Source organism: Caretta caretta, chromosome 9, assembly GCF_965140235.1.
Source record: "Caretta caretta isolate rCarCar2 chromosome 9, rCarCar1.hap1, whole genome shotgun sequence".
NCBI classification, from domain to species: Eukaryota; Metazoa; Chordata; order Testudines; family Cheloniidae; genus Caretta; species Caretta caretta.
Window position 1 is genome coordinate 79,938,443 of NC_134214.1, and position 22,985 is coordinate 79,961,427.

At 43.9% G+C, this 22,985-nt stretch overlaps 1 protein-coding gene and 1 long non-coding RNA gene across 4 annotated transcripts in view; one reads left to right on the plus strand and one right to left on the minus strand.

The window, feature by feature from the left end:
* The window catches only part of LOC125643018 (uncharacterized), a 215,059-nt gene extending 200,339 nt beyond the window's left edge, over nucleotides 1–14,720 (plus strand). The window contains exons 4-5 of one of the 2 annotated variants that reach the window (XR_012669992.1): nucleotides 2,811–2,892; nucleotides 14,637–14,720. This is a non-coding gene — a long non-coding RNA (uncharacterized LOC125643018). Of the gene's footprint in view, nucleotides 1–2,810; nucleotides 2,893–10,220; nucleotides 10,365–14,636 lie in introns of those variants that run through there. The other variant, XR_007358558.2, reaches the window with a different exon arrangement.
* Nucleotides 1–22,732, minus strand: part of HEPH (hephaestin) — a 30,150-nt gene extending 7,418 nt beyond the window's left edge. The window contains exons 1-18 of one of the 2 annotated variants that reach the window (XM_048865069.2): nucleotides 22,650–22,732; nucleotides 20,063–20,283; nucleotides 17,191–17,435; nucleotides 16,118–16,330; nucleotides 15,297–15,476; nucleotides 14,630–14,884; nucleotides 13,814–13,982; nucleotides 12,420–12,559; nucleotides 11,168–11,299; nucleotides 10,279–10,490; nucleotides 8,350–8,500; nucleotides 7,661–7,873; nucleotides 6,389–6,602; nucleotides 5,596–5,735; nucleotides 4,676–4,807; nucleotides 2,803–2,909; nucleotides 1,399–1,618; nucleotides 57–196 (exon numbers count right to left, since the gene is read on the minus strand). In XM_048865069.2, coding sequence (XP_048721026.2) covers nucleotides 57–196; nucleotides 1,399–1,618; nucleotides 2,803–2,909; nucleotides 4,676–4,807; nucleotides 5,596–5,735; nucleotides 6,389–6,602; nucleotides 7,661–7,873; nucleotides 8,350–8,500; nucleotides 10,279–10,490; nucleotides 11,168–11,299; nucleotides 12,420–12,559; nucleotides 13,814–13,982; nucleotides 14,630–14,884; nucleotides 15,297–15,476; nucleotides 16,118–16,330; nucleotides 17,191–17,435; nucleotides 20,063–20,244 — 3,045 coding nt within the window. In that variant the 5' untranslated portion in view covers nucleotides 20,245–20,283; nucleotides 22,650–22,732. Of the gene's footprint in view, nucleotides 1–56; nucleotides 197–1,398; nucleotides 1,619–2,802; nucleotides 2,910–4,675; nucleotides 4,808–5,595; nucleotides 5,736–6,388; nucleotides 6,603–7,660; nucleotides 7,874–8,349; nucleotides 8,501–10,278; nucleotides 10,491–11,167; nucleotides 11,300–12,419; nucleotides 12,560–13,813; nucleotides 13,983–14,629; nucleotides 14,885–15,296; nucleotides 15,477–16,117; nucleotides 16,331–17,190; nucleotides 17,436–20,062; nucleotides 20,334–22,649 lie in introns of those variants that run through there. The other variant, XM_048865068.2, reaches the window with a different exon arrangement.
* Between the last annotated feature and the right edge of the window lie 253 nt (nucleotides 22,733–22,985).

The window sequence follows — 22,985 nt, forward strand, 5'->3', positions numbered from 1 at the left end:
TCCCAGCCCCAGCCTTCCCTTGCTGCTGGTCTCTGCAATCAGCAGGAGATTCTCACCCTGTATGTGAAGGTCTCGGCATGAAAATGGACTGTATGCACATCGATCTCCTGGCCCATTCCCAGCAGGTACCAGTTAACCCAGTCTCCTTGGTGCATGGTCAATCCATGCAAGTTTGCGTAGAGCTTCCCATTGATGGCTGTGAGGTAGACAACATGTTGAGAAAGCAGAAATGCCTGTTATGTGGATGATAAGGACCTCACAACATGTCAGTACAAAAACACTTTCCCTCAAGGCAGGTTAAACCTTTCAAAGCTCAACTAGGGTCAAGTAAATCAGACATTTCTCTTCTGTTGTGAGATTCCCACACAACATGATTTCCTGACGTTTTGTCAGTCTCCTCCCAACTCAGCTACTGCACCTGCTTTTCAGCTGGGTTGACTGAGTCATAAAAAGGTAAAATGATTTGTCCCAAGGGAGCACTATGTCAGTGATGTAGCTTGGTGAAATCTCAGAACCCTCCTCCTTCCTACTTGTCTGCTTTTACTACTGAAGAAAACTCCATCTCCAAGAGCTGAAATCAGCAGGAGCAGCTGGATGCTTTTGAAGATCAGGACATGTAAATATAGTCTTTGTAGCCTAACTGCACTTACACATTTTTAAAATCCACTGCTCATGCACTTACTGAGCAGCGGAAACATTACAGGTCCCCGACAACAGGCAAATTCCAGCATATTACATGTTGTCGTACATTACTCTCAGGTGCTGGTCATTTGTAAACTGCTATTCGGGGGGATTTCATTTCACAATTAGCACAGCAATAATGAGAGCAGCACCTTTGTCTGCAAAGGAAATAAGCATCCAAACCAATGAAAGAACAGCTTAATAAAGCAAGGCAGCACACAGGGAAATCTCCACTGAGGGTGATGGGAGAGGGTACATGCTGGAGAGAGACATGTTCTGAGGCCAGGAACTTCTGGCACCTGTACTTTTCTGTTCTGTCTCTTTTGCTTGGACAATAGTAATGATTAGCTGTCACCTACATACATCTGTGACTGGGGCCTTATAAATGCCACTGTAATAACAGCAACACAGGGCCTGATTCTGTGTGGTGCTGAGCACCACTAAAGCTAAAGGAAGCACTCAGCAGGAATCAGGCCCTTAACATCTGTCAGCCAACGTACAATGTACCGTACACAGTTAACAATCTAAATAACACCTACACATCCAAGAGGAAATGGCTCCCAGCTGGATTTCTAATTCTGGTAGTGGGGCCAGAAGGAGATGCAGGTCGAGAACTGACTTTCCCTATCTCTGCACCTTTGTCGATTAGGCCCATGCAAATGGCAAGGGCAGCTCTGAATGGGACCCAGTAAAATATGTGAAGTGAAGGCCACGCACCATGCATTTTGTTGCTTTCCACAAATTCTTCATCCTGCATTTTGCTTTGATTCCCATGTGCATACGTTTTCACATTTTCCTCCAGGTACCAGGACTGATTTTCATCAAAAACCAGGAAGAGGAGTGCAAACTCCCTGTTGATGCCCTTCCTCCTCCCATCAGAGCCCAGCGCCCCTTTACTGCAGACCTTTAGGGGGCCTATCAGGCCACTGTACAAATCCTAATAGGAAAGAGAAGAAAGTCTGAGGTGTTCAGAGATGGGGATTTTCCTCCCATCCCTCCTGCACACAGTTCTGCTATCATTCAGCACCCTGGCTTGCTGCTCCCTGCAGTACTCTCCATAAAATACATTGCAAGATACTGAATAATCAGTCCTGTGTGTGAAATACAGTCTATTGGAAATAGTTAACAGAAAGTACAAGTGCAGGGCCAGATGCTAACAGTTAATTACTGCTGTGCATTGGGTGCCATGTGGAGCTGTGACTCTCCTACTGACAGTACATGGGGACATTAAGCCACCCCTTAAGAGGTACATGCATCTGCTCCATAGCTGGCCAGCTCTATGTGGCAGTGCAGAATGGCCTTACCTCCTCCCTGCCCCGTTATTTGTCCTGGGGGCTGGAGTGGGTAGGAAATAGCAAAATGTGAAACTGCAGCTGACCCCTGCACAGATGATGCCAGATATTAGGGGAGGGCTCCTTGGACCCCCAAACAGAGCCAAGGATAGGTGCTTTATAGTATGCAAATCAACAGACATATATTAGCGAAATAATAACATATTTTCCATTTAATGTACTGACTGCACAAAGACCTGGGTTTGGAGATAAAACACAAATGGTTTCTGTGGCTAAATGAGATACTGTACAGGGAGGATTCTCAGTTAAACAAAGTATTTTGAAGTTTAGGGGGCTTTGCTTTTTCTTTGTTAAATAAATCCATATACCATAAAATGCTATAAATGTTCAATGCTCTCTGAATTATCTAGATTGACTAATTCTGGATGATTTCTACCTTTCCAAATTTAGCTCTGAGCTGTCTAGCTAGGCAAAGCCATAACTAATGGGGCGGGGGGATGTGATAACACCGTATAAATATTTGAAGCGTGTTAACGCCAAGGAGCGGGAGGAATTATTTTATGAGGGACTATATTAAGAAAGGGAGAATTTACGCTTAATATCAAGGATAAACCTCCCAACAATGAAATCTATCCACCTGTCGAATTGTCTCCTTAAGGGAAATGGTGAAAGCTCTATCACATGGGACACTGCATTCTAAACTGGACCAAACTCTAAAATATATCCTACAGGGAACAATCCAGACTGTTTCCTAGGAGACTGTCTAAATGATCTCTGAGGCTTTTTCATCTCTAACTTGTTTTATTCTAAGATTCCAACCACCTTTTACCTTTACAGGATCCACCATAGAGTAGTAAACCCAAGAAACGCAGACAGAATCATTTGGTCCTGGACCGGATCTTTCAGGAACGTCCCAGCGGTAAGTTACAATGTCACCTGAGAGATGAAAAGGAGTGACAGTAGTCGTAGTTGCTATTTGTACTACAGCAGCCCCAGCCCTGGGCCGGGACCCCCATGCGCTATACAGACACAGAACAAAAACATGGTGCCTGCCCCAAAGAGTGATATTATGGCAGTCTCATAGGCGTTGCAGATTCTTTCCCTGGTTGTGTACAAGAGACTAGAGACTCTTTCCTCCTCTTACAAACAAAGGAGGTGGCGTGATGGGGATGGGGAGTGGAAAAGGATCTGAACTCCAACTTGTGGAAAATCACCTCATCTCTACCTGCATCACCCAGGACTAGAGCTCTCCAGGGAAATTCTGGCTCACTTCCTGGGAGACTTGGGGTGACCTTTGGAAACTTTGAAGTATATTCACAGAGGTGCCTGCCACTCTCATTCAGATTCAACTTTTTGTTATATATTATACACAGTTTTAAAAATAGAAGCTGATTGAGAGTCTGGATGGCTTGTAGGGGCTGCGTAGTCCGGATACAGAACCTATGAGATGCCAGCTCCAGTCAAGCCTGCGGTGGCAGAGACCAAAAGTTGTTACCTTGAGTGAGGGCTGTGAAGGGAAATGGAGTTGGTGGTCTCAGAAGTTCCTAGCGGACAGTTGTCCACATTGTAAAAAAATACTATCACTGCCAAATGTCACTAGTTGGTCCCCTCATTGGCAGTCTCATGGCCAAGCACTGACTAAGCTCTGGACACTAAACATCCCAGTGACAGAGTGCTGAGAGATGGAGAGCCAGCACTCCAGTCACTATTAGCACCACTTAGGTTCCCAGCAAAGGCCTGATTGGTCAGGGGTGTGCCTGATTATTAGGCCACACTGGGGTTAGGAAGCTAATGAGCTAATTAGCCTATTAACAGACAAGTGGTTTAAAAAGAGCTTAAGAAAGCAGAAAGAGAGGAAGAGAAACAGAAGGCAAGGTGAGACTGACAAAGGGCATTTGCAGAGCAGAGCAGAGCAGCCTTACTTTCCCTGCCCCCACCCCTACTATTCTGGAGAAGGGATTCGAAGGTTGGATACAGTTCAAAAGAGCAGAGACATGGTGGTGTTTACAAGCAAGAGAGTCTCAGAGCAGTCTGTGTTTGTGGACAAGGTGGGAGTGTAGCATGCTGCCCAGTTACAACTGGGGGCTTATCTGAGATTTGCCTGTATCCATTTTGAATGGATGGTGTAGGGATTTGGCAGTCTGGGTGATGGAGGGAACCCTGCAATGGCAAAGAGAGCTCCTGAAGACCTTCCAGTGATTTCCTTGCCCTTGCAGAGAAATAGCCCTTGCTTGCCTGTTCATGTGCTAATTAGCTCATTTGCTTTCTAGCCCTAGTGGGGCCTAATAATCAGGCACACCCTGGACCACTCAGGCCTTCTCCAGAGGATCCTAACTGATGCTAATAGTGCCCAGAGTGCACAGTCCCTCTCATTTCTAGAGGTGAATCCTCCAGGGTAGGGGTGTGCTGGTGGTGAGTAACCTATGGGAGGGAATTTGCACTGCCTCTACCCAGGCTGTGTGCCTTCTGTGGATAAAGAGAGGATGTTATCGTCCAGGGCTGCCAAGCCAGCCCATTAGATGAACAACAAAAACAAATTGCACATGAAAGTCTGGTTCCTTGTCAGCTCCAATTACTTATCACATTAAAACAAACACACCAGAATAACTTCTACCCTCCTAGCTGGGCCTTTTTAATGGGTTGAGTCGCCATTGCCTGTGGAAACAGAAGTTACCCCAACTAATAGCTGATTACTGACTCACCAGGCTTTGCAGCTTCCACCTGTCCATCATTCCTTTCCAGTACCCCATGTGCATGAATGGAGTAGGGTTGTGTAGCATTGTTCTTAAACACAATGTTGAGGACATCTCCAACTTCTGCCCAGATAAAAGGACCTTGAGACAGGAAGATCATATTGTGAGTGCAGCTCCCATCAATGGCCAAAAGAGACTATTTCTGTCTCTCATTTATTGAAAACACTTTAACGTGAGAGTGGGAGGTGAATTCTTCATCACCGTATCCCTCCTCCATTCCCCAAAGTAAAGAATCAGAGTTAAACCCACATTCAGGAAGATCCTGAAAACTCTGATTGTTAACGCTTCAGGGCAGGGAACGTGTCTTGTTGTGAGCACAGCACCCAGCACAGCGGGACCCAGCTCTGATCTCTGAGTGCTACCATAATGCAAATGATATATCATCATCATCCTCCAACTACAATCCTCAACGGTCTGGTTTAACCAGACCTGACTATGTGAAATGGCCTGACACAGTGACGGCTCACAGCCATCACCTGCTCTTTTAGATTGGATGTGCTGCCTCACGTTGCTTGTGCTGTACTGAAATATCCTGGAGTGAGGCACTGGAGCTGTTGCCTCCTTAGAGTCTCATAAGAATCCACAGCCTGCTCCTCTGCTTCACAGTGCCTGGTTCTTTCTTTAATGATTCTACACAGAAGGGTTTCTTTCACACTTGGCGATTTCCATCCATAACTCTCCAAGTGCTTTACAAAGGTAGGGTTTATCCCTATTATACAGATGAGGGGGAACAGATGTGAGAACTGACCTGGCCACAGCCAGGCAGAGTCAAACTCAGCTCTCCCAAGTCCCAGTTCCTTGGTTCATTCTTCAGGACTAAGTCTCAGCCCTGTCTGAGGGAAAGATGCACCACTCAAATAATTGCTTACCCAATATCCCTAAATGCTCCTCATCGCTGGTCCTGTTCTTGGGTATTCTGAATGTTCCATCAGTGTATTCCCTGTAAATTGCCTTCTTGTACTTGGAGCCCAGGAGTCCGTTCTCATTGCTGAGAAATTGGTTGCCATAGCTAAGAAATGCAGAGTGCTGTGTTACATTAACACTGCTGTGTTTGCATTAAAGAAACAGCACTTCTCTGTGGGGAGAGGGTTCATTAACTGAACCAGTTTCCTCTCTGAAGAGTCTCCAGTTTCATATGACATCAGCTGAGGGAGCTGAATGGCTCTGGGAGTTGATAAGAGGATACAGAGCCACACACTTCCAAGCCACCCATTGGAATCTGTCTTGGGATGATAGTGATCAAAGTTACCTCACTCCCTTATGAGGGATGGCTGCTCACTGGCTTGAAGGGTGTTAGGGGAAGATCAGTCTATTTGGCAGTGGACAGATGTCTGTATCAAAAAACCACCAACTCAGCTGGCGCCAGTGGGTGGCCAGTAATGCAAATGGGGCACGGAGATGGAATTTCCCTCTCACATACAGATATGCAAGGAGCTGCAGCATACAGGGAGGAAAAACACTCCCAACATTTGGATTAAAGGGAACAATTGCCCCCCAAACACCAATGAGGGCCGTCTTCAGTACCATGGTGTGGGCAGCCAGTATCCGTCCAATCAGCAGAGGTTTGGCTTTCTCCAGTAAAAAGCCACTTCCCCTGTTTTAATGGGTTCTACAAAGCTTTGCCTGAAGGCGCCACAGGCTTCCCCAAGGTGCCCTCTTTACCTTTCCTGCCCAGAGATGTTATGGTGGTCCAGCTCCCAGCTGCGATCTGGTGAGTAATCCCACTCCACCTCTTGTGCCATGATGTAGTGTGTCCGCACCTCCTCGTATTGGGGGTCAGGAGCAGGTGCCCCTTTGCCACACTTTGAAACAGAGTAATGCGCCTTCATCCCAGACTGGTAATGGTTGCTAGTCTGACAGTAGATCTGAAACGTGCCTAGGGGCAGCACAAACAAAAAGGTCAGCTCTAAAGATCTAAGTAGGTCCTTTCCTTGTCATGTGAGATGAACTGGGAAATAGCTGTATTATTTCTTATGGCTATGGTGCATACTTCTGTGTGTGTTTATGATGTGTCTCTTGCTGTGGGGTCAGATCCAGCGTTGTTGTTAGAGGAGCCAAGCAGGAAGGCAAAACAATGGCCTAGATAAGGAACATCCCAGCAAGCACTCACACACCAGCCAAGTTATTAGCTGTAAAGAAGCTAGCTGCTTGGTGCCAACAAAGTTACACAGCTGTTTTGCCAAGTGTGAAAACTGAGAGATCAAAAGACACTGAACAGTTAAAGGATTCATCCTGCAGAAAGGGAGGGGAAGGAAGGATTGACACAGTGAGAGGGTCTGCAGGGATGAAAGCAAACCCTCAGATTCAGAAAGGAAGTCTGGGATAAACTGGACCTACCTGAGCAAAAGTGAGAGATACTAAGCTTAGGTATGATAAGATGCATATACGACCTTTTGTTTTAAAGTCATTTTCCTAAATGTGGTGTTCCCTTTGGCAAATCAATACAGTACTTTGTTTTGAAGAGGCTCTTTCTGTGTCACTGCAAATTCTGTGTCACTGCAAATTCCACAGTATGCATCCGATGAAGTGAGCTGTAGCTCACGAAAGCTCATGCTCAAATAAATTGGTTAGTCTCTAAGGTGCCACAAGTACTCCTTTTCTTTTTGCAAATTTATCCTGTCACAGGCTGCCGGAGTGAGAGGACCTACCAGTGTCAAATCTAGTTGGGCCTGTCAGGTTAACGCAGTTGGGAAATGAGTGCTACAGCCCAAAGATCTAGTTTATGAATGGTATGGCTGGGTGGTTCCACCCAGAGTGAGGGGCAGGAAGCCAGTGCTGTCCCTGGAGGGGTGCACTCAAGAGGAAGTGACAGGGGTCTGAAGTGCAGCTCGCCCTATAACTGTGACACCGCTTGTAGACAAATCAGCACAAGAGAACAAATATTAACATTTGAGATAACTTCTCTGATGCCCAGTCAGCTGTGCAGACATCTACCTTCATGATCAGGCTGCATGAGGGCAGTAGCAAACGAGTGAGGGAACAGATTGGTTGCATCTCTCCTCATCCCGTTCATCTGAACAGTGTTTCCCTGGAACGCAGCTCCATGCACATCTGTGTCAGTGCCCAGACCCAGAAAGTGCCAAGACACAGTGTCCCCTTTACACACTTCCAGCTTGGGCAAGTTATAGAACATAAATCCATTAATCGCTGCAACAGAAAAGAATTAAAACCACACAGTTACACACTAGCCAAGAGGTCATCTCTATTTACACATACCTACAGTGTAGGGAAACCTATGGGAATTGCATATTGCTGTGTATTCCTCAGTACAGCTCACCAGCAATTCACCCCTGGTATTTGCTTGAGACATGCTTTTGGGCACAGGAGGACCTCATGTCCCATGACCCATTCTCCAAGACAATGCTATGTAGAGAATTTTCAAAAGAGATGCCTTTTGATGCAAATCAGAAATTTCATTCCCAAGTCCACCTGATCTCTCTCTCTCTCCACATGGCATGTCGAAGGTACCTGTACTGGGATCCATAGGTGCCATGGCAGTAGTTAGCTATTCCAGAGTTTTTAGGACCAGTTAAAGATGGACCTAGGCTAGGACTCATAGTTCTGGACCCAAAGCTCATAATTCTGTTCTCACTGCCTACGTACAAGAGAGAACAGGGCCATACCATGCATCCTGTTGGACTCCTTGAAGCCTTCATCCTTTTTCACGAAAGCCTCTTGTGTCCTCAAATAGTATTTTATATTTGCAGGTAAATACCAGCTGAGGTTCTCATCAAATACACTGAACAGGAGATAAAATTCCTTGTCGATCCCTTTCTACAATAATAATCACAATAATGGTCATTCATTTTAAAAACACACGGATCACCCGTTAACTGTTAAAGTACAGGCTGCTTTGCATGATGGCAATTTCTAATTTTTTGTTTCTTAAGTTGTCCACTTCCACCTCTTAGGGGGCCAAATTCTGATGTCTTTATTCATGCTGAGTAGCACTTACTTTACAAGTGGTCCCAGAGCAGCACTGGGACCATATGTGAAAAAAGGTATGAGTAAAGCATGAGTAAAGTGATCAGAATTTTGCCCAGACTGAAAAGCCATTCTCTCCTTCCCCCACAATCCATAAATTCGGGTGCTGGACACTCCCCACCAGTTTCCAATAGGGTCAAAATCCGAACACTCCCCACTATGCAGGGTCTGGAGTTGGGCCCACCTAATACAAGATCACAATGCAGGATTGTTTCCTACCATCAAGACTTGAAAACTTTGTCGAGTCCAGTTTGAACTGACAGAAGCAATGAGACTTCCACAACTTCTCCTGAGGAACCTATTCCACACACTAATATGTTTCCCTATTAGGAGCTCTTTAGCTGATATTTAGCCAAAATTTCCATTTGTTCAGTTTCCTCCCCTTATTCTTACTAATACCCCCTTGGACCACTCTTAATTATTTGACCCTAGGATTTATTTACACCCTCAAATACCTGTAAATTGTTTATCATTATAACCTCCCTTCCACCTGCCAAGTTATACATAGTTTAACCTTTCCTCAAAATCAAACTCTCCTGCCCCTTAACCGGGTTTATTGGTCTCTTCTGAACTCTATCTAGTTTAGCCACATCATTCTGATCCAGAAAGCAAGATCTTCAAGGGAGGCTTTTAAAGCAGCTGCTTTGCAGAGTCACCAGCAACTCCCCAATCCACATTACAGTGTATTCACAATCATGCAGCTGGTTTTGTCTTCTGTTGCCCCCTGTTTGTCATACGTGGGCCTGTTACTTCAGTGCTGCCTTGTTCCCTTGTGTACTCATTGTGCTACTTTGGCAGCACCTGTGAAAAAGTGTTGAACATTTCTTCATTAAATTCCAAGGAAAAGTGTTAGTCCGACCTACGATTTCACTTATCTCCACATCACAAAAGCCTGCAGAATACCATCCATTTTATGTGCTTTTGTTGTAAAATCACCCCTTCATTTGAATTCTTCTCAAAATGGGCTGAGTTTAGAGTAGAACCTAGCTCCATTTGAAACTCAAAATGTTTCATCTTTCAAGCAAAAAATTCACAAACCTTTAGCAAAAAGGGGCCTGTTTTCAACTTAGTATGAAAATGATTTTCAATATTTTCAATTTTGTGGTGAATTTTTCACACACCTCTCATTAATAATAGGAAGAAGAGGAAGAAAAAGAATAGGGGCATTCTGCCCTACATATATTAGGACAAATGTATCCCTGTGTAATCCCATAACTGTCAGTATAGGATCAGACCAAGGATTTTGACAAAATCCACCAAAATGCAAAAGGTTTCCCTTTCCCTTTAATTAATTCCCAAGATTAGATTAGTCAAAGATTAGTCAAAGACCTCAGGAATCCAAAGTGTTACGCTTCTCCCATAAGACACTTTGATGCATGAAGTTTGCATGGTTGAGGCAGCGCCCATATTCTGCCTAGATGCTTTTATTCTAATCTGTGGGGCACCCTCACCCATATATTTTTAATTACATTTCAGTTACCAAGGTTTTATTGGGGTCTCCTTTCTTTAGTTATTTCTTCCCCAAGGACGAAGAGCCTGAAACATTGCAGTGGGAGAGCTGACTCTACCTGCTTGTTGCTGGTGTTGAGAGTCCCAGGTCTGCAGATCACCAGAGGGCCCACTAAGCCGGAACTGGTATCTTGGATGGGATTTATCGCAGAGGAGTACATCCAGGTCAGGCAAGGAGGGTCATTGGCTGTGGGTCCAACGTGCTGTGGTACAGTCCAGTGGTATGTGAAGTTACGGAGAGGCTCAACTGAAGCCCCATTCCATGACAGACCTTTAAAACACAAAATGCTGATATGTATTCATGTATACAGCCCCTTTTGCAAGCTCTGCAGCTCGTTAGTGTCATCTGCTACTGTGATTCATTTCACTCACCACCAAAGGGCAGCCACCTCTGGGGTAGAATGGGGCAGCCATTATATATATTTCAGAAATACAGTAGGGGAATATTTACAGATTACTGGACATACGTGTGTGGGCAAATTTAGCGTAGGTGTCAGACAGAGGTGGGCCTCATGGCATGAAATAAAGAAATATATCCAATTAAATCCTCAGGAGAATTTTGGTAGGTGGAATATAGCTACCCAAATTACAGTGTGAACAGGGATATAAACCTCTGCTCTTGAAACAACCATCACAGGATCTTTAGGGGCCAGAAATGGTCAGCACCGTGATTTCATCTCTCCTCCAAGAGATAGTAGCTCCAGCTCCACCTCCTCTCTGGTGCCACGCTGGGCAGTGGTTCAATGATAGGTCAAAGGGAAGAACATCCCCTACTGCATCCCCAGCTCACTTCTCATGGTACACTAGCTGAGCAGGCCCCGCTTTACTCAGCTAGTGAGATTGGAGAGGACCACCACCCAGTGGGGTGAGGCTGCAGACTGTGGAACCATACCACAGGGGTTGTCATTGCCTCAGTTTAGAAAGAGGGGGTGGGATGAAGTAACAAACCGTCGTGGTACAGCGTTCCTTCCCATTCCTTTCCATAAAACACACCATGGGGCTGGATACTGAAGGGCCAAGAGGCTTTGTTAGCAAATGTCACCAAGACGGTGTCTCCCACTTCAGCTTTTATCACTGGACCTGCAGAGAGAGAGAGAGAGAGGATAATGGAGTGATTTCCAAGATAACTGGACAAAACAGGCTATCCATGGCCATTTTCTACCCAGAGTTCACAGCCACAGATGACTAACAGCAATGGGTATAGCAGAACCACCAGCTGTCTGGTTTTGGCCATGCTAAGTAGGACTGCTAGCCATTCAGGCAGACTGGCATTTGGGGCAGGGAGGGAGAAACTATTTAAAGTAAAATAGCTTGAAGTTTGACTGAGAGAATTCAGTGAAGAGGTTACTCCAGACCCAAAAGGCTGGGATTAAATGGGAGGGAGAGGGAGAGCTACCCCCTACTCCTTAGCTGGTGCAGTGAGAATTCCCCCTCCTGATTTATGTCCTGTGCTTACTCACCACCCCTGATCCTACCTTAAATCAATGACCAAAGTTCCATTGCCGTCAGTGTGATCGGATCAGGCCTTTCATCTCCCTAATGGCCTGTATGAGAACTAACCCCAACCAGCCAGACTAATCGATCTATTAATCTAATCTAATCTAATCTGACCTATCACATTCCTGTTGTGTCTCTCACCAGAGTATTATCTAGGCATCAAATGCTCAAATTATAGATGGTATTAAAATAATTCAAAGGAATTAATGCTGTGCCCCTCCATACATGATTCATTCGCTCTCCAAGTCCCACTCTTTTTGTTTCATCATTATCTGATCACAAAGAGCACTGCCAGCTCCTCCCGAGAAGAAGTTTCTAAGTAGAAAGTGGGGTTCGTATTGCGTCCTGAAGACACAGTCAGAAACACATAATCAGAAGCTCAGGCAGACGAGCGCTTTGCTGTGATTTGTTTAGTCAGAGATAGGGGAATAATGTGTTCCTTGCCCCTTCCTGGTAGCTTCCAAAGGTTGCTGTGGCAGAACAATACTGGGGTCCCCCAATCACAAGACCACCAGCCCCCCCAGTATAGGTCTTCCTTGCTCTAAAGAGCTGCAGTGTAATGTCATCCAGGAAGCACCTCCACCACAGAGGGCATTACTTCTAGGAATTATTCGACAGTGCCAGCCAATCAGCATTTCTCTGGTGCTGATAGATCATTCTAGAAGGTGCTGTAAGAGGGTTTATGTTGCCAGACAATCCCTACCAAGTATCCCAAGGTGCATCTCTTCTTCTGACCGTTGTTTTTCTAGCCGGAACGTTGCATCAGTATATTCCACATACTTGGCCTTCCAGTAGGTTCCCCCAATCCGCCTGACGCTATGCTTGAAGAACTGCTCAGACGAACTAAACACAGAGAACAAATTTCATGTCCTTTTACAAAGAGGCAAACTCCCCTGCCGCCATCAGGGTAGTGACAGCAGCAGCTCTCAGCTCTGCAGCCCTTTAAATTGAGTCTAAACCTCTGATTTTGAAAACCCAGCAGTGCCAAGTATAGTAATGCCGTTAGGTAGCACTTTTCATCCGGGAGTGTGACAAAGCCCTTTACAAACTGATAGGCAGACTTTATGTAGGGATCACCTCAATCTCCGCAGGAACGCAGCCAACTCTGTGCTGGAACATGGCCACTGTTTAATAGTTATACAGCAATTCTGTACAACAGTTTGGGCTCAGGATTCACAGACTAGTATATCCAAATGAAACTGCAGTACTGACTCAGAGGGAAAGATGCCCTCTATTGAACCAACACCACTTCAGCACAACTTTCCATGGAGGTCTTGGGAAAGCGCTATGAGAACTGGGATGTTTTGGGTAGTGGCAATCCTAACTCTAAAAGAAACACACATGAAATGAAAAGAGACTAATTCCTTCTCGCCGTCCCCTCGCCTGCATTCCAAAATGTGCCCTGCAGGAGAAGCAGCAGAGTCTAGTGGTGAGAGCACAGAGCCTGGGACTCTTGAGGTCGAACTGTGGCTCTGCTACTGGCTCACTGTGTGGTTTGTTGGGCAAGTCACTTAACCTCTGTGCATTTCAAGTTTTCCCATGTGTAAAATGGGCATGACATTTACCACCTCCTAGGGATGAGTGTGAGAATTCATTAGTTTCTATTTGCAACGTGTTCTGAAAATATTAAACACCCTTATGTATGCTAAGTATTATTTCAGCTGTTTGGAATGAAAGGATGTAAAACTCTCAAGAGAGCTATTCATTTAAATCGCTCTGCATTTGCTGCTAGATTTCACGTAGAAGGCTAGATGGAAGCTGAATGTAAATCTGTAGTACATCTATGCCACCCTGTGTCTGCCACTGGATTTGCTTTTTTAATCGTAGCTACTTTCTTTTATCAAACTCGCAGGCTTCTTGCTAAGTCAGGTACAGTGAGTGGAGATGGAACTTGGAGGCAACTGTGATGTGTCCCTCAACCATACAGCATGCTGGGACACCTGAAAGCTTTGTGAATGTATGTTATGTGAATCGCATGTTAAACCATTCCATTGAAAAAGGCATTCCAAATTTCCTTGAGAGTGTTTCTGTCAAGCTTTATTCCAGACAGTGGCTACAGATTTTAGTACAGTGCCTTGCATGCAAAAATCCTCTTACCTGCCTGGCTCCTGAAGACTTTTCCCGGTGCTCTGGTCAAGCCCTGAGGGTCCATAATTCCACTGTACTTCCTTTGCAGCTATATAGTATCTCCGAACTGTCCCTTTCAGGGAGGACTCTGGAGCTTTCTGAGAACACTGTCTGACTTCGTAGACTGCTTCCATTCCAGCTGTACATGGGAGAAGCAAATGCACACTTAACTTCTGTCTGCCACTCTGAATGGAAGGTGGACAGGGGACCTATTTCCACAGTGCACCACCCATTCTCTTTGCACAAGTCATTGAGCCCAGTTGTCCCAAATTATGCATGGCTGGGAGTGAGTGTTTAGGCAATTGCTTCACATATGAGAGTTTTCTTTTCCAGCAGGCCTACCTAAATACAGGACATTGCATTAGGGTGGTTGGTGGACAAAAACAGCCCTCAGCCACTCCCATGTGTACCATACAGGTACAGCCTGGAGAGACTACAGGTCCCAGCATGCAGTGCTCCACTCTGATGTAAAGCGCCTTCTGCAGCACCACCAGCTGCTCCAGTCCTGTGATATTCAGTGCTGAACAAGAGATGTCACATCTGGCATCTGTAATCCCTGTAGGTTGCACCTACATATTAAAGACCAGGGTGGCTGTAACTCACCAGTTTTATGCAATATAGGGGGAGCCATCAGATCAAATCATTGATTACACAGCAGGGGAAGTCCTTTTACCATGGGGCATTGCCCACAAGACTGTTCTGCTTCATCCCGTAATGTCAAGGGGCCACAGTGGGGAAGTGAATGGGGGCCGCAGAGTGCAGGACAGATTCCAGACTGTGCCTTACCTTGCAGGTGATTGTTGACCTGACAGTTCAGAAGCCATCTCCCAGTGTTACTGGGGATCATGTCAGCTGTAACAAAAGTGGCTGGAAAGAGGCTGGCCACATTGGACCTGTGGCCTCTGATGGTGAGTGTCTGTCCATGGAAGAAGGCTGTGTGAATGTCAGTCTCACTGCCCATCCCAAAGAGGTGCCATGCCACGTGATCCCCAGCACACATTGTCATCTCAGGTAGGTTCCCATACACATAACCATTAATAGCTGTAAAACCAAGTGAATGAGAAGCAGAGATCAGGAAGGGGGTGGAGGTGGGGTTCACAGCTCCATCCTGCAGGTCCCATTATAGAAACACAGGACATTCAGAAAACAAGTCTCATCAGAACACCTTTCCCTTCTCCTGCCCAATCCTGGGGAGCCTGCTTCCACAAATCATTTTCTAAGATGGATCTTATTCTAGACATCAGATTAATGGCCACACGTTCACTGAAGGTAAAAGCCAAAACCCTGACAAAAATTTTGATTGTTTTGATGGTGCATCTTTCAGCACAAGGTCTCACTGGCTTCTCAAACCATCCCTGCACACATCAGATGAGACTGCACTTCAGGGTATCAGGGAAGGAGCTCCCCAGGCATAGATTGACTGGGCAAAGCCAGTGTGAAAGGTGGCACTCACCATGCATTCTGTTGCTCACTTGGAACTCCTCATCTTCCTTATCAACAGATTCTGGGTCTGTGCAGAATGATGCAATGTTCTCATCCAGGTGCCAGCTCAGGTTCTCATCAATCACGCTGAACATGAGAAAGAAATCAAGGTCCACGTCTTGCCGTCTTTGAGCTGTGCCAGTCAGAGCTCCTAGGGCAAGAGAGAGGATGAGTGACTCCCACTGCAAAGCAGAGATCTGTCAATGGATTTAGTGAGATCAGCGCTGTTAATTCACCAACAGCATGAGACTCCTGTTCTCCCTGATTTTCCAGGCCAGACGATCACTGAGGTCTGCCAATGCACCTCACCCTAGACCTGCAGTATTCCCTGCTATTCCATTCCTAAATTCCAATGCGTCTCACTTCTGATTTACAGCACCCCCTGCAGTCCTGGATCTTTCAATAGTGTTGTCATTCTTGCTGAAATCCTGTAGGGTTTGGAGGAGGTTTGAGGGATTTGTCTGTCTTTCTTTCTTTCTTTCTTTCTTTTTCTTTTTCTTAATATGTACAAATGGGGTCTTGAATGAGATCCCTGCACTACTTTCCACTTGTGCATTTGAACTGATCCACAGAGCTGAGAAGTTAATGTACTGACTCTCTAAGCCACAAAGAAATAACAATCAGAATCAATCTAGAAATTGAGAATTATCTCAGATTGCATATAAGTTCCACATTAACTAGCTAGCTGTCTAACAATGCATCACTGCTTGCCTTACCATAACTAAGATCATTGCAAAGTCTTCTGTTTGTGTGAAGTTGTAACTCTGAGCTGTCTTTCCCCTGAGGTTTTACCTTCTTTGCATGTCAGTAATGGCCCAATCAACCCAGAAGCAATGTCCTTCGGGGCATCAGTATGAGAGTGGTAGACCCAGGTCAAGCAGGTTGGGTCGTCAGCCATCGGGCGGTAATCTTCAGTGATAGTCCACGTATATGTGTGATTCCCTCCTGGTGGAACAGCATCATCCTTCTTATGATCCTGTGAGGATGCATCGGGGTACAGGGACCCTGGAATAATTGAGCAATCACAGCATCCATTCAAGTTTGGCAGAGAATATATAACGTATAAAGCTGTACTGCATTTCTCACACTAGATACAGCACAGATAGCTGCAAGTTACTTTTTCCACTTCTGTAGCACCTTTCAAGTTAAAATTCACACCACGTAAGTAATGTAATCATCATTTTTCCAATGGGCAAACTGAGGCTCAGAGAAGTTGTTAAGTGACTTTGCCCAGTATACTGGTGGCTGAGCCAGAAAGGTGACTCATGGTCCCATGTTCTAATAATTGCTTTTTTATAGTCTCATTGGAAAACAGAGAACTGTGCTAAGTGTTCAGTTCAAATCTGCAGTATGCCAGAAATAGTTCGTTTCTAAATTCTCTGGGACTATTTCAAACAGTGACTCTCTGTTCTGATATTCTGTCATTCCTGTGGAACCTACAAGATTCATCACGTTAAAGACATCTAAATATGCGTAGCACTATATAATATATAATATAATATGATTAATATATATACATAATATAAACATTCATTAGCTACTACCTTACTGGTCCTCAGCTCCTGTATTCTGGCAATGAGAGTGTTACTGATATTGTGTTCTTTAGGAAGGAATTTGGACATTCCGTTAAGGAGTTCATGTTTGGAAAAAGTGCATCCAACTCAGATGGTACCATACTGCTTAGAAATCCACTAACCCTGTATCCGGTGGTATTGCTAAAAGCCTACCTAACTATACCAGTTTTCCAAGTGATATTGCTTTGAGCCAACCCAAACATGTCCCCTTCTCAGCTGGCTTTGCTTTCTTATATACTCCTAAATTCACAGTGGGGAAACTGAATCTGAACTCAGCAGGGGCTCATTTACCTTCTGAGTCCTTCTTGTAGAAGACGCCATGAGGATGGACTGTGTGTGGCCGGTTGGCAAAGTTTTTTAGGTGCACGGTAATGGTGTCACCCACTTCTGCTCTTATGATGGGCCCAAGAAATCCCAGCCAGGCAGGTTTGGGGATCTCTGTTGTATACGTGGAGTCTGAGTATTGCTTATACACAGATTTTTTGTAAGTGCTTCCCACCCTGTCCTTGCCAGGCTGGAGGAACGTAGAGGCTTCTCTGTTAAATTCAAAACAGGATAACAGATCGTGAATAATGTGCCATCTACTACAGCTGCATAACATGGAGAATAGTGATAACAGAGACACCTAATGTAGCTCTCTCAGCTGACTCCTAGAGCCTCTGTTGTGCCAGCGCTCTATCCCTACTCCTAGTCCAGCATTGTGCTTCCTCTTCCCGAACCCTATGGCAGCTCTGGGAATGCAATCCGACTGGACAATAACACTGGCCTCTCTACTCTTGTCTGGTTTTTGAGTGTTGTAAAATATGAGAGGAACTGACACAATGTAATAGATCAGCACAGCAGACCATCTAGATTGAGACTAGGTCTCTGGCTATGGTCAGTGCTGAATGCTTCAGGGAAAGACCTGACACAGTCCCCATAAATGTATTTAACTGTAGATGCTATACAATGGTGGGATGGGGGAAAATTTCTTTCTTATCTGGTGATCATTTTATGCACTAAAGGATGAAAGTCGAGAGCCCTAGTGATTGCTATCCTACCTATTGTTCTAGTCCTTTAAATCTATTTCAGTGCTTAATTCTAGTGCAGACGGGAGCTATGCTCTGTGAGTTGCAAGGGGGAAAAAAATCTCCTGAGCTCTCTCACAAAGACTAACACAAGAAAAAAGGGTGAGTTTCTAGTCAAAAGCTGATGTGAAATATTAGTGGAAAGAGCAGTCAGCTCAGGCTGATGTGTCCCCAGTACACATCTAACCTTCAGAGTTGAAACCTCTTACAAGTGTCCAAAAGTCAATACAACAGTGGATTGCTTTTTTTTTTTTTTTTTTTTTTTATCATTTCCTACCAGATGAGGGGTGAATCTTGTCTCAAGTATTAGTGTATCAGGTCATAATGGAAGGAGAAGATATTTTTTCCTAGGAATCAACATTGCTGCAGCAACAAAAATAGTTGTGGCACATGGGCAAATAGAAAAACTGTTCTTTATGGGCTCAGTGCTGGCACTGAAGTCAACCCCGAGCTTTGTCCTTCACTGCAATAGAGAAGGTTAGGGCTGTAGGTATGCAGCTCAGAGCGACACTACATCCACAAAGTCACTCCTGCAGCCAGCCCTTCTATGTAGCTGGGCCAGAGCAGATGTTTTAAAAAGGGATAAGAGAACCTGGCAGTGACTTAAATTTTATGAAATCTTATAAAAATGATACAATGTAGTGTAATCAGTGGTAGCTCTTATTTAGCACTTTTCATCTCAGAGTGCTTTATGAAGGAGATCAGTATCATTATTCCTGTTTTAGAGGCACAGGGAGGGAAAGGGACATGCCCGGCAAAAAGCACAGGCACACAAACACATTCTCTCTCTCTCTCTCTCTCTCAGAAGGTTGAAGCTGTTTCCATTTCAAAATGAAAAGCCCTGAAGTTCTTTCAATAGTTTTTGTGATTTATTTTACAATATATAATATGTATTCAAAATGTGTCTGAAAAATATTGACATTTTGCCAGCCTGATGCACGTGATCTAAATAGTTATTTAAAAAAATCTGTTTACTGCAAATCTAGTTTCGTTTTCAAACCGGGGCCATATTTTCAACTAAAAAACTTTTCCTTCATAATGTTTTAACTAGTTTTATTATTTATTTCCCTGAGGAAATGAGTTCCACAGACTAATTCTATGTTTAATCTCAGTGACTGTCTCTTTGTTCTTGTATTATTATGAGAGAAGGTGAATAGAAACACAAGATTTACTCTCTCTAAAATATTCATTATTTTATATGTATTTTCTATTATGTCCCCACTTATTTGTTTTCTTTATAAACTAAATAGTCCCAACCTATTAAATATCTCCACATATGAAAATCTTTCCTAGCCTCTGATCATTACTGTTGCCTTTCTCTGAACCATTTCTATTTCTGCTATATGCTTTTTGAAATAAGTGACCCAACTGTATAAAGAATTCATGGTGACAGTGTAGCACTGAGAAACCTTGGCCAGGAAATGGATTTTATTTACCATGAAAAATTTCAACAGGAAATGCACAGTTTTCATTTGCAGAGAATGCTTTTTTCAGAATTTTTCTTAAGTTGCCATTTAGAAGACTTGGTTTGGTTTGATTTAGTTTTTTGTTTTTGAAAACCAGAAACCAAATATGTTTTTGTTTTTTATTATTGCAAACCATTTTTTCTCAGTTTTTAGGCTTTTGGGTTTTCAACAAAACTCTGAACATTTTTGATGAAAACATAAGCTTTCTTGCAAAAATTTCTACTTAGTCAAAAAGGTATTTTTTGTCAAAATACATTTTTGACCAGCTCTAACCGCGTGTGTCATAATGGCATAAAATTCGCAGGCTTCAAGGCACATAAATGGATCACCAGCTAGGGTCAGGAAGAAATAAACCCTATGATATAGCATTGTGCAATGGGGTGCATTCTAAAGGGTTTGCACTTTCCTCAGAAGCATCTGGAATTGATCAATGTATATTGAACTAGATCCATCATTGGCCTGTCCCAACGTGATAATTTCTATGTTCCGATGATAAAAACAGGTTAACCATTAAGCCAATAAAGATCAGATATGGCACCACATCACCTGCTTCCTTAATAAAACTTCTTGCATAAACCTCCTGAGCCATTAGCTTTTTTAGACTCAAATACTTATAGTTGTTAAACATACGGTTCATCTTTAATGCTTCGGTCTGTGATTATGTTCTTCCCTGTTGGAGCATAATTCCATTCCACCTCACAGATACCCAGGTAATAGACTCTGGTGGCACCTTCAGCAAAGAAGGGCGGCAGCAGCAGCAGCAAATGAAGGAAAAACAGAGACTGAGGCAGCAGTTGCCGACAAGATTCCATCCCAGCTCAAGGTGAAGGCTCTTCAGGAGCAGGCAACCGCTTTTTTGGAAAAGAAAAAGAATCTGAAGTAATGGGACAACAATCAGGCTTTCACTCTCATAACTTAGTCCGAAGCAGTGTGGTTTGAAGGTACGGGATGTTCTGAGAACATGGGAAGGAATCAACATGTAAAAACTTCTGGGGTCACCATTTAATTATACCAGAATGAATGGGAAAATTACAAGGATTCTCAGCTCCCATGCTTCAAGTATAAGGTAGTCACTGGCTTCAGGATGAAAAAAAAATCCTCCATCCACCAACCCCAACCCCACACACACCCTGGTCTATTAATATACAACAAAGGGTACTGAAGGAGTTATACCTTTCTCAACAGCATCTGACACTGGCCACTGAAGGAGACAGAACAATGGACTATTGACAATTGGCCTGTCATACTGGGGTATTTCCTATAGGGTGGAGAGAGGCTTGGCATGCCTAAAAAATCCTGACTATCTCTCCTGCTGACCTAGCCAACTTTCTCAGGTGTTTCATTGGATATAGCATTCTCCTAAACTGCTTGTCCTATAGTTTTGCGTCATGTCGCTGTGCATTGTAAAACTACTGTGCTCCACTGTGGGTGTTTGTACTGCCTTGGTGGGTTAAGTGGTCCTTGTAAATCTGTTTCTCATGTGCTTTGGGGTCCTTCTGAATAAAAACCACTATAAGTTATCATTGCCTTTACTAGCCTTCCAACTATCTCTTGTGCTAACAGAGAGAGCTAATGGGTAGAAACCTGAACCAATTCATTTGTCCCCAGAAATTAATGGTAAGTGGCAGATAGCATTGTTAATCAATCCCAGATAGTCATTCAGTTTACAAGGCTGAGCTTTTCACTCCTGGGTACTCAACTTGGAAAACCCCTCTTTGTGGTATACCCAAATGTGTGAACTGTTCCCACACACTCCTCTGCTCCAAATGAGAGCAGTCTCTGAACTCGTGAGAAATTTCTACTCTACAATCCAATAATATGTAGGTCTCTTAGTGTTTTTTATCAGTAGCTTTCAATGCACTTTGCAAAGGAGATAAGTATTATACCCATTTTACATGTGGGGAAACAAAGGCATAGAGAAGTGCAATAACTTTCCCAAGGCCTCCCAGCATGCTACTAGCGGAGCTAAGACTAGAACAAAGGTCTCATGCTACTGTTCCATCCACTAAGCCACAATTAAGGTAATTATTAGCTACTTGGAAATGAAAGGACTGTGTTTACATACACTCACGCTGTTCTTTAAAATAGGTTTCAAACGAATTTGTTAACTAACCTGTACATGTGCTATTCAACACACACACAAATATCATGTTGAATAGAGAGAGGCAGCAGTGACCAGTCAAGGGGAGGAATAGATGGTGTAAAAAACTGGATTAGTCTGAAACCTCTTACCCTATTAACATTGATCACTGAGAAAGGGTAATCTGTTGACTCATCTAAGAAGTGGCTTATTAGCCACCTGGATATAAATGAGGTGGCAGGGGCCCTCTAGGGGAAAGGATTTCTGGGATGTGATTCAGCAGTCCTGAAGGAGGATATCTAAGAGCAGTTAAATGTGGGGAGAAGGTTTGGGCTAATCTTTATACTTTGTTCACAAAACCAGATTTCAGGAAGGGGGTGAGTTTGGACTTTATATCAAGTATGGCTAGTGGTTTTTAAGCAGACTGGGAAAGGAGCCACTTATAGGTGAGTCACTTGTTCTAGAAACCCAGTATGACAGCATTAGCTGGTTTACTGAATACATTTTACTTGCATGGATGTCCACCCAAAACTAAACTTCCAGTGAATTTTCCAGGCCTAATGCAAAAACCTGAAATGGAATCTTTGAAAGATCCCAAAGAGAGGTAATCTCAAAGATCAGGTCAGGAGCAAAGTAGGGGTTTGATTTAGGATACTACACTTTCCTGTGCTCCATTTCTATGAAATGGTGAAGCAGCTTATCTCAACTAAGATTCATAGGGCCTGATTCTGCTATAACTCACACATATTTTACTATGGTGCAACTCCATTGACTTCTAAGGAGTTATTCCTGATTTTACACTCTGGTAAAAAAAAAATCAGAATTGGGTCTGTGAACTGAAGGAGAGAAAACAGACATTTCAACTCCCTTATTCTAATCCCCTCTGAAACAGATACATCTGTTTAGACACGAAAACATACATTAAACATCTTAAAGCCAGATGTTGTTCTCTGATACTATAAGAAATGCATATAAAGGAAGAAAACTACTATTCTTTACTTCTCTCCTTGCGGCATGTGAAACTCCATATTATCCAGTTTAAATCACTCCTTGTCTTGACTGTCACCCTTCCACCACTAAGAAACCTCTCCCCAAGAAAAAGAAGTATTAAATTAACTTATCTGCTGTTTTACTTACTCTGTTGAGCTGGGTTAGAAACAGGCAAGGTTGAACAGGTTAGTCATTTCTGAGACTCTCTTCTTTAACTGCCTAGAGCCCTGTAGAACCTGGAAATATCCATATATGCAGAGGGGGCAAAGTCCAGGTCATAAAGAAGGGAGATGCCTGCCCTTTAATGGATAGGTCTGAGCCGTGGGTTGTCTCAGGAATGTTCTAGACACTGAATAGTCACGATGTGAGCAGCCTGACTGGCTATATTCAGGTCACAAATACTATAGAAATGCCCCACGTAGGCATCACTCCTAATTAGGGCCCTCCCAAATTCACAGTCCACTTTAGTAAATGTCATGGTCA